General features: G+C 46.6%; 1 protein-coding gene across 1 annotated transcript; it reads right to left on the reverse strand.

The window, feature by feature from the left end:
* Nucleotides 1-8,553: 8,553 nt before the first annotated feature.
* Defb121 (defensin beta 121) lies at nt 8,554-10,413 on the reverse strand. The gene is made up of 2 exons (XM_027945116.2): nt 10,356-10,413; nt 8,554-8,714 (listed from the first exon to the last, which is right to left on the reverse strand). Exons 1-2 carry the CDS (start codon nt 10,411-10,413, stop codon nt 8,554-8,556), a joined length of 219 nt encoding a protein of 72 aa, XP_027800917.2.
* Nucleotides 10,414-11,245: the final 832 nt, after the last annotated feature.

The following is an 11,245-nucleotide window of genomic DNA, read 5'->3' on the forward strand; positions in this document are numbered from 1 at the left end:
GCTATGCTGAGCCTAGCTCTGGGATTTCTCTGAACTTCAGCCAAAGGATTTCCTTGGCTAAAAATCCTAATTGAGCCAGGTGTGGTAGTGCATGCCTTAATCCCAGTGGCTTAGGAGGCTGAGACGGGAGGATCGCAAGTTTGAGGCCAGCCAGTTTGAGGGAGACCCTGTTCTCACAATAAAAACATAAAAAGGACTGGGGGTATCCCTCAGTGGTAAATCCTCAGTATCCAAGGGGGAGGGAAATATGAATAGAGGCCGTGACCCTGAGCAAGTAGATTAGCCCATTTGAAGAAGATGATAACGTGTGTCTCATACTGTGACTTTCAAGTGATAAAAAGTGTCCACCGCAGTACTGGCAGGAAGTAGCCAATACATTGTAGTTATGATTTCTGTGTTTTGGGTTGAGGGAGGAGGCCAGGCCTTGAACTGTCTTAGGGAAAATGCAGCTGGTTCTTCTGCGGGGTAGGGGTTTAGGGCTGGAAAAGAGGGGGGAGGTCTAGTGGGGGTGAAAGAGGAGCACTGGACCTGGAGCTACCAAGGTGGGACCTGTGAGAGGGCTGGAGGCCCCAGGAGGGAGCCTGAGCACATGCACAGGCCACCAGCAAGGCGGGGGCCAAAAACACAGTCAGAAAATCTAAAGCACCCCTTGAACTTCAGCTTAGAGGAATGGTGTATACCGCTTCCCAGGAGCAAACTTTTATTTCAGAGTTGGGTGTTCTTACGTGGAGCTCAGCTTGGTAGGAGGTCACTACAGGTAGTGGAGAGGATGTGTTTGGTGTACAGTGGAGCTGACCAGCTCGAGGAGTCCAAGGGAGACACCATCCAGAAATGAGAACATGAAGGTGTCTGATTGAGTCCAAGACTGAGCAACTTACCCTGTGTCCTTCCTTCCACATGTCATTCAACATCTGCAGGACTCCGTACGGATTGAGACAACACAGAGAGTGACCACAAGCCTATATTCTGATGTTAGCCTCCTGGCTCTGTCGCCTTATAAAAGTTACTTAACTTCTCTGAACCTGTTTTTTATGGGAGGCTTTTTACCCAACCTTTATGAACCTGTTATAAAATGGGAATAACAATACTTTGAAGAGCTGATGTGAGGATTAAATGAGTGAAAGCACGTAAAGCACTTGGAACACCTGATTCTTGGAAGCTGTAATATAGTGTGTGTGGCTGTTGCTAGATCAGAATCCCCCATCTGGAGATTCCAGGCATTCCTGCCCACAGCTTTTCAATATTTCTTACACCCTCTGTGTTCACACAGGTCTGCACAGAGAGCACCGTGATGATTAAAAAAAAAAATGACCTTGACTGATAGAAGAAACCAAAAAAGATGATTTGTTGAGGAGCATTTATATGGGGGTGTCTGGGTTTATATTTGAATTATATTTTGTTCCTATGTCCTTGGTATGTGTGTGTGTGTATAATTTTATGCACAGATGTGCATGCTCAAATTTTGTGTTTTCTGTGGATTTGTGTGTGTGTTGTGTACATGTGTTTTGTGTGAGTCTGTGAATGCACACCTGTTTATCCTTTCATGCAGTTGGTGTGTAGACCCACAACCAGCGTGCGAGTGTGTGCACTAGTACCTATGTGCACACGTCTCTGCTCTCAGATCTTCTAATGCTGCAGGGAAGAGCTCTGTCCAGCCCCCCGCCACTCCCCACAGACTTCTGCACCCCGTGACCCCGGGAACATGGATTCCCTTATGGAGCTGGGAGATCTGGGCCAAGGCTAAGGGAAGTGGCCAAAGAAAGTGTGGGCAGCAGGGGCCAGGAGATAGGGAAGGAAGCGAGCTTTAGCCAGAGAGCCAACTCGTCCTGTCACGGTGTCTCTGGGACCCGCCAAGATGAGGACAGACTGCAGCCTCAGACTTTGTAATGTCTCCCACACTGGTACAGCCTGGCCCTGCGGGTCTGAAGGCGTGCACCACCCTTACCCTCAGATCTGAGCAGCTGTCTTTTTTAATTGTTGGAAAGCCTCCCTCCCCAGCCTACAGCCTCCAGGGCAGGGGAGGGGACGTCAGCTAGCCTGCTCTCAGGATGCTCCCAGCGAGTCAGCACCCCGGCCTTATTTCACGGATTCCTCCTGCTAATCCATCAGGTTAGAAATATGGCAAGAAGCTCTGCGCCGTGGTGTGGCGCATGCCTGTGACCCCAGCAGCTGGAGAGGCTGGGGCAGTAGGATCGCAAGTTCAAAGCCAGCCTCAGTAATGGCGGAGGTGCTAAGCAACTCAGGGAGACCCTGTCTCTAAATAAAATACAAAATAGGACTGAGGGTGTGGCTCAGGGGTTGAGTGTCCCTGAGTTCAATTCCAGATATATATATATGAATATGACAAGAAGGTAAAAGGAATAACTAAAATCACAGCCTCCTGCGGACTTCTGAGTATCACATCATCTCCTCGCTTCCTAGGTAGGGTCTGGGGCTCAGGGAAGCAAACATGAAGCCCAGGTAACCTAAAGGTGTGGCAAGGACACTACAGAGGGGCTGGACGGTGGACCAGCATGTCCCCCTGCAGCCTGTTCCAGGCACTCCCCAAGAAATAAACAGAGGGGGGACATTTTCTCTAGGATTCTTTAAAATATTAAGGGAAATATGAAAAGTAACCACCACACCCAAATCTCAGGAAATGCTGCATTTATTTGTTAGTTTAAAGCCCGGCTCCAAGACACCACTCGCAGAAGCTGGTGAGATGTCCGATGTCCGTTATTTTGGGGTCTCGTGCCTGATCCCACAGGACCTCATGTTCTAGGAAATGAGGAAGGACCTGGTCCTATCAATAATGATGGCCTTTGTTTCCCTGGCTTCTCATGGTCAGGACACTGCTGATGAATTCCGTCAGCTGTTCACTGTGCAGTTCTGAAGGCTAGAGGATGGCTCTTCACCACGGTCGTCTCCACGCACCAGACCAGCCGTGGAGGCCTCTGCTGCTTCTCCTCTCCACAGTGGTTACCCTCCAGGTCACCCCATCCACATACCTGCCCCCTTGGGGTGCTTCATCAAACACCCTGCAAACCAAACCCCTATTTCCTCTCCCATTCCAAGGAGATCTGACCCCCACCCCCCAGATGCCATGACCTTCCTCTCTCCTGTCCTTGAAGAAAAAGAAAACCCTCCTTCTCCTCCCAAGACAAGTTTAAATAGCCTCCTTGTTCCTAGGTTTTCCTAGCAAAAATTGGATAGCAGTCAGGGTTGGCTCCAGGAAAGCTCCCAAACACGTCTGCACCTGCTTTGAATTCTGCAGCAGGAAAAGAAGGCCAGGCTCAGAATGGAAAGTCCCGACTTCCCCTCCAAAAACAGCACAGATAAATCTTTTTTTTTTTTTTTTTTTTTTGCTGATGCTTACTCAAGTAAAATGGAATATATATATATATATATATATATATATATATATATATATATATAAAACAAGCAATTAATTGCTACATTAAATTCTTGATACATCACCTTCCCACAAATTTTGTGTAAAAAATAAACTTACTACTTTATGTAGCTGACCCTATTAGTATATCCTATCTTGCTCTTAAGAATACCAGACAGCCAGGTGTGGTGGCGTACACCTGTAATCCCAGCGGCTCAGGAGGCCGAGAAAGGAGGATCACAAGTTCAAAGCCAGCCTCTACAACAGCAAGGTGCTAAGCAACTCGGTGAGACCCTGTCTTTAAATAAAACACAAAACAGGGCTAAGGATGTGGCTCAGTGGTCGAGTAAGCCTGAGTTCAAACCCAATACCAAAAAAAAAAAAAAAACCCACCGGACAGTGAAAGAAGACATCACCTGATTCCCAAGAGCATGCCCTTTAGCCTCCTTATTAACAATGGAAGTACTAACTCGTGACCATCGACCTTTGCAGCAATGGATAAGACTCCCACTCCCCCACCTCACCCCATCCCCACTGTCTTGTCCTTTAATTTCAATCTGTATTTTAGTAGCTCTGGCATTTATTACATATCAAACACTTTTACTATTCCCATGGGAATGTATACCTACAAAGAGGAATTTTCTTATAAGATCATTTTTGCTATTTTAAGCCAGATTTTTATCTCCTTAAGTCAATTACTCAACAAATACTGATTGAACACCAATATTTGCACCAAGGCTGTTCTGAGTACAGAAAATAAATCAGTCATCTTCATGAAGATTGTCAGGAAGACAGACACTGAGCAAATTTGCCCTTTTGTTTATTGGAGATGGGGTCTCACTATGTGACCCAGTCTGGTCTCCAACTCCTGGGCTCCAGTGATCCTCCCACCTCAGCCTCCTGAGGAGCTGGAGCTGCAAGGTGCTCAGCATTGCACCCTCCTGGACAGGTATTAAGTACAGGTGGCTGGGTGCTGCCAAGAAGTGCAGAATGCAGCTGGCAGGGTTGGGATAAGGGGGAGGTGAGACTGCCTGAGGAGTGACAGTTAAGGACACAACCCTGAGAGTGAGTGCCTCATTTGTGTGTGGCATCCCAGGCACCCTTCTCTTGGCAATCAGAAGGGTCAAAGTGGGAGGGAAAACACTCTGCAGGAAGGCGAAGGCTCTGGGTGACATTCCCTCTAGTGGTCATGTGCTGTGTCTTTGGACACTTGGCCTCATTCCATCTAGGAGTTACTCTCTGTTCTGTGGGTCTTGGTGGAAGAGAGGGTTGACCCTCCACCACAGGGAGCTCTGAAGGTGAATACTCTCTGGGGGGAGTTAGCAAACAAGTGTGTGCTCCTGGCTCAGCCAACGGGATGTTCCAGCCAAGGACTGAGTCTCAAAGAGCTCAACCCAAATCTCAGGGGAACTGGGAAAGTATAGCAGCAACGGCAAGAGCCCAGGTGGGATGAAGCCCGTGCCCAGGGCCAAGGTGGCAAAGCTTGCTATAGGACCTCTTCAGGCTAATACTTCTGCCCACTCTCCCTCAGTTCTTCCAATCGTCTAGACTTCCAGTCAATTCTATGAGGCACACCATATCCTTCTAAGAAATATCCTTTCTGCTTAGGTTGGTCCCTGATGAACTCTAATGTCACAAGCAATAAAAAAGTCAAGATGTTTCATTGTCAACTATGTTGCAGGAATGTTGCTGAATTCCAAAAGGATTGAAGGCTAGAAAGAGGGACCACCTAGCAGGGACATTAGGGGAACAGCAGCAAAACTCAGGGAAGGCCAGGATAGGAAAGGAGGAGAGGGGATGCTAGTGAGGGACAGAGAAGCCCCCAAAAAGCAAGGCTTGCACAAAAACAGAGAAAGAGTCAAGGGGCCTTAGGGGATGGGAGAAAACAAGAGGAAAGCATCAAAAGTCTCAGGCGTCGGGATGGGGTAGAGCTGCCATAAATTCTTGAATGGCTACCAAAGGACAGACGAACCTTCGCTGGGTCAATTAGTTCTAAAGAAGTCGATGTTTGAGAAGTCTTTTAAAGATGGAGCCGCCGGACTTGCTGATAGATTGAATTCAGTGAGCCCAAGCGAGGAGTCCAGGAAGCCATCTAGGTTTGGAGAAACTGGGCCCGCGTTGGTACCACTCATCAAGACGGGAAGAAGAAAGGAGGTAACAAGGCTTGATGAGGTGAGGTCCCCACAGGGAGTTCCGTTCTGGGTATGTCAGGAGGCACCAAATGGAGGTGTCATTCAGGGAGCAGATACGCCCGTCCAGGGGTGATAGCTTGGCAGGGGAGATATGAATGTGAAAGTGATTGGTCTATAGAGAGTATTCGAGGTATCTACTAAAAAAAAAAAAGGAGTAGGCAGAGAAAAGAAAAGACATATAAACAGGCCTGGCATTTGGGAGGGAAGGCTGAAAAACAATAGCCACATATCAAAATGGAGGATGTAGTACCTTAAAATCAACAGAAGAAAGCATTTGAATGAGGAGATTGTGGTCCACACGTCAAGCACTTGCTCAGAATCAATTAGAGGAAAACGAGGGACACTTCTGGGATTGGCAATGCCGGAGACAGCTGGGAAGCTTCATGGAAGAAATTTCAGTGTCACATGAAACCCAGCTGGGTCAAGCTGAAGAAATGATTGAGAAATTTAAAATGGATAAAGCAAAGACACACCTTTTAAGGTTTTCTTTGAAGGTCTACAAAGAAGTGAGGCTCTGTCCAGGGAAAAATGTGGAATTGGGAGATGTTTTAAAGGAGGGCGTATTAGTTTTGTTTTTGTTTTTGTTTTTGTTTTGTTTTGTTTTGGTATGGTGAAATGGTCTGGCACAGAAGAGAAAAATGAAGAGGATCATAGAAGGTGAGGTGGTGGACCCAGCCTAATTCCATTTTAAGATCTCATCACAAAGTCATGAAAAGTTAATTTCTATTTTACTATAAATTACTGTGATTTCTGAACTTGTTTGGAATTCCTGCCCGTGCCTTGAACTCACCCATGCCTGGCTCCCCCTGACCAGAAAACAACCTTCTCTGAAACCTCAGCGGTGCCTCCTAAATTCTGATGTTGGGATCTGAATTTACTCCCCACCTTGAACTATTCAAGCCATGTAGATCATTAACCTGCTACCTGCCTTTATATTATGCTTGTCAAAATCCTGTTATCTGTAAGTTCTCAAGACACCCTCCTTTGCAACTTTTTGTGCTATAAAGCCCTGTCCCTGGAAAGCTGGGGGACTGATCTCTAGCCCGGGATTTTGGGTGAGACAGTCGCTGGCCAGCCTTTGTGTACACAAATACAAGCTTGCTTTAATTTGATTTAACATTGGGGTTGGTGATCTTTTCTTAGTGTCAGTGTTCAACAGAGGTCCTGGAGTAGGAAGGGGAGATGGGGTGTGGGCTTGTTTCTCGGGATAGACGTTCTTCAGTTGGAAACAAAAGCGAGACAGGAGTTACAGACAGATGCAGGGGAGCATAGGCTTAGTAAAGAGAATATGCATTTGCTTCTGGTGATATTTTAGAGGGAGAGAGTGATAGAAGATTGAGAAGAGGGGAAAATCATAGAACAGCCATTTCAGAGAGTGAGAAATGAAGCTTAAGGAGAAGCAGGAGACGGGTCGGGCAGAGTTGAGGCCCCCAACTTGAAGGCAAGGGGGGCTATTCTTTCATGGTTAGGAATTTGAGATTGACACCATGCAGCGAGGGGAGAGAGAGGCCACAAAGCAGATTGTGATATGGAAGCTGGAAGCCGGGTGGGGCAAAATGGAGTCAGGAGGGTGAGATAATTAGAGGAAAAGTGTGGGGTCAGGGCCCTCAGCTCAATTCTAAGAGGGATTGATTGTGGAAAGTAAGAGTTGGAAGCAAAATAGGAAGGAGGATCTTAATTTTTTATAGGCAGAAAACTGCTAGGCAGGGCCTGAAAGGATAAACCTAGATTCAATTTGCATTTATCAACAACCGTAGGTAGCTGGATGCAGTGGTGCCTGCCTGAAATCCCAACAAGTCGGAGGCTAAAGCAGGAGGATCACAAGTTTGAGGCCAGCCTCAGCAACTTAGTAAGCCCCTGTCTCAAAATAAAAGGGATTGAGGATGTCATTTAGTGGATAGGAGAGGGGTGTTCAGGATGAAACTTCCTGGCCCACGGTGAGGAATCCTGTTCTTTCTGGTTGGTCTGATAAAGGTTGGAGATACTGGGGCCATGATGACCCAGATCATGGGGTGAAAAGTGGCCAAATCCCTGTTTTATTTTTTTTTTTTTTTTTCAGTTCAGGATCAATCCTGGTCCAGTGTCTGGTGACCCAGCTAGAGGGAAAAAAAGATGGAGCCCAGGACCTGGTCCCAGCTCCCTCCAAGGTGAGGAGATGTGTCAGAGGCGTGATTTTGGAGTCCCTGGAGGGCAGAATTGCCCATATGATCAGGAGAAAAGTGAGGCCGTTGTTGGAGAAGCAGTGGGCCAAGAATGAGTTCTGGGGCTGGGGCTGGGGCTGGGGCTCAGAGGTAGAGCGCCTGCCTACCATGCGGGAGGCACTGGGCTCGATCCTCAGCACCACATAAAAATAAAATGAAGATATTGTGTCCACCTATAGCTAAAAAAATAAATATTTTTTTAAATTAGTTCTGTGTTCACCCTGGATTCTTGCTTGCCTCTTTGACTCCCCTGAAATACCCAGGGATTGGGGTCTACAGCCTGCCTCAGCCTAACGTCTCTAGACTCTAACCACATGTAGCTATATATTTAAACATAGATTACATTAAATTAACTTAAAAATTCAGTCCCCCAGTCATACTACCATATTTCAAGTGCTCAGTAGCTACATGCAGCTGACTAGTAGCTATCATATTGGACAACCAAACCTGGGACATTTTCATCATTTAGAAGGTTCTATGGGTGTTAGTCTAGAAGAAAAAAAAGAATTAAATGAATATGATAAATATTCCTTATTAATATCCTGTGGACCAACTAGGGGCTGGCAGGTTGGGAATTATTGCCAAAGGATAAGGCTATTACCACGTACTGCTTCATCCTGTTCTTCCCAACACACACACACACACATGCACACATTTTCCTTCTCTGTCTCCAAGTTGAACTAGATGGAACTGTCAATCAGAAACAGGGAACAGCCATGAATGATTTAATAGAACTGTGGTTTCCAATGCTCCTGAGACTCAAGGTCGGAAGAGAGTCAGTCTGCAGAAGTTAATTTTTGGTTCCCAACTGGTTCTTTAAGGTCTTCGGTTTAAATCGGACATACTTGGGGTCCACACAGCACTTACCCTCTTCTTTGCACAATAGATAGAATACTTCATTCTCTTTACAGTTCTCTCTGCACCTGCCAAATGTGCTCCAACACTTCTTGACTGAAAGCCAAAGGGAAAGAGGGAGCAGGGTTAGTCCTGAAGAAAGCAAAGGGTTGGAGAGGGAGAAGGTAAATTCCAGGACAGGAAAGAGCACTGAGGGTGTAGCGGCACCCGCTCCTCTGCAGAAAATCTTCTCTGAGCTTCTCCAAAAACCTTCACTATAACTGATCTTCGGACTATCAGCCAAGAGTCTCTACAAAAGAGTTCAGTGTAGTTAAACTTCCTATTTCCTGTCGCTCTGTCTTACTTGGCCGCCATCCTGGAAGAGATCAGCACCCAGGTGCTGAAGGCCCCTTTCCTAGTGTAGTAGTTTGCAGAAGTGTGTTTGCAAATGCAGAGAGTGATAGGAAAAACAGATTCTTTTAACTAGGTCTCTGACCTTGGACCTGAGCTTCAGAGATGTTTACATTTCAAAGAGGAGAAGAGGTTGCCAATTGGGCTCCGTGGTAACAGCTGGCAGTGGGAGGGAAGAAAGGGGAGAAGAAGCTCTCTCCCTCTCCAGCGCTGTCCTTGAAGGGTTAACTTGCCCAGAATAGCGAAAGAAAAAGCTGCTTTTGTGTGAACTTCTGCAGACTGTGAACTTCTGAGCCCCTCCACCTACAAGCCAGGTATAAAGTTCTAAAACTGCCTGATCTCGGGGTTTGGGGGGATTTATTGATTACAGCGAAAGCTTTGCCCTCTGAACCTGGCTATAGCCAAATAAACCTGATTCATGTTCATGGTGTCTTGCCTCATCTGTCCCCTGTAACAAGAGAAATAAGATCTGTGGGGTAGAAGCCCATATGAAAATCCCAAGGTTTAAGTGAGATCATAGACCCCGGTCCGTCCCTTCTCCACTCTGTCCTCTCCAATCCCTTTCCACTCAGGCTTCCCCTCCTTGGACAGCTCACTTGGGAGAGGCAAGAGGACCCCTTTTCTCCAGGGTTTTATCTCCCCCATATTATACGATTCCCAGTTACCTAATATCAAATAGCCACATTCACCCTCTGCCCTTTGCACCTCCGCTGGTTGTACTAATGAAAAGGAACAGGAATCTGAGACGAACCCAGTGGAACAAATATAAGTCCTCTCTGACATCCATAAAACTCCCGAGAATTTCTCACTCCCTTCTCTACAACATCCTGGGACTTCTCACTGGCCTTAACCAGTCAAGAGAATTAGGAACCACTTTTGGAAGAAACCAACAACCTAAAGTAGCCTGGACAATTTGGACCTGCATGAAAAGTAGAATCAGAATCTTCAAATACTTAGAATTTAGGAGACAACAACTTAGAATGTTGTTCATGGAGACAACAGTAAATCAAAATTCAGATCCTCTGAAAGAATGCTTTGGGAAAGCACCACGTTCTCTATACCCCATACCTACGTCTCTCTCTTTGACCCCAACCATATCCCTGGGTCATCAAGTTCAACTTATTCAGAGCCAATCAGAGAAAGGTGGTCAGAGGGGTCAAATAATGAAAGATGGAAAAATTATTTGGTGCCAAAGAACGAAAACTTCCCTTAACTAAAGAGACTGTCCAACAGCCTCCTCGGAGCCTGCTAGACCATGCTCCGGGCCTCAGCTGTCAGAGCCTCCAAGGTTCCCTGAATATGCATCAGGTCCCCCGACACACACCCCCTGGGAGAGAGCCTAGTTACCTCGGGCGCCCTGGGCCAGGAGCACTATGACAGTCAGAAACAGGAAGAGGAGCTGCATGAGTGGCAGGAGCTGCAGAAGGGATAGAAGCTTCTAGACTGGCAGAGCAAGCAGAAGTCTCCATTCTGGGCAGTCCAGGCTGGTATTTATTGCCCTGAAGAGTGTGGCAGATCCATGATCAGTGAACCAAAAAAAGGAACAGTCATTAGAGACCAGACGGCCAGGCAAGCGATCAATCACACTCTCCTGGCAGGCCAGGAGAGAGGGCAGGGAGGTTAACGAGAGGGCAACTTAGCCTCTGAAGAGTTTTATAATACAGCTCAGAAGAATGAGAAGGGCACAAATGGTTTTGTTCTTTTGGGTACCAGGGATTGAACTCAGGGCCACTTGAACACTGAGCCACATCCCCAGCCCTGTTTTGTATTTTATTTAGAGACAGGGTCTTACTGAGTTGCTTAGAGCCTCACTTTTGCTGAGGCTGACTTTGAACTCACGATCCTCCTGCCTCAGGCTCTAGAGCTGCTGGGATTACAAGCGTGCACCACGGCTCCTGCCCCAAATGTTTTCATTATTAATTAATTCTGATTAATGAAGAGAGAAACACCAAGTAAGACTGAAAAGAAGTGAGACTTCTGTGTGCCTTGGGTTCTTTTCAGTAAAGCAGACATCTTTAGCTGTCCCATATGTTGGTGGCTCATTGTAAGGATATAAAAGGAAGGACAGAAGCAAAAGAAAGTACCTTGATAGCTCTGGGGCTGTCACCAATGGAAAAGAGACTGTCAGCATTCACAGAATGCAATGAACAAGAAAGCCACAGCCTTGCCTTCAACAGAGCATGTTTAATAGGAACAGGTAGCATCCTCCTGATGGCAAAGAAAATAACATGACAACC

Source organism: Marmota flaviventris, chromosome 2 (assembly GCF_047511675.1).
Source record: "Marmota flaviventris isolate mMarFla1 chromosome 2, mMarFla1.hap1, whole genome shotgun sequence".
Taxonomy (NCBI): Eukaryota; Metazoa; Chordata; class Mammalia; order Rodentia; family Sciuridae; genus Marmota; species Marmota flaviventris.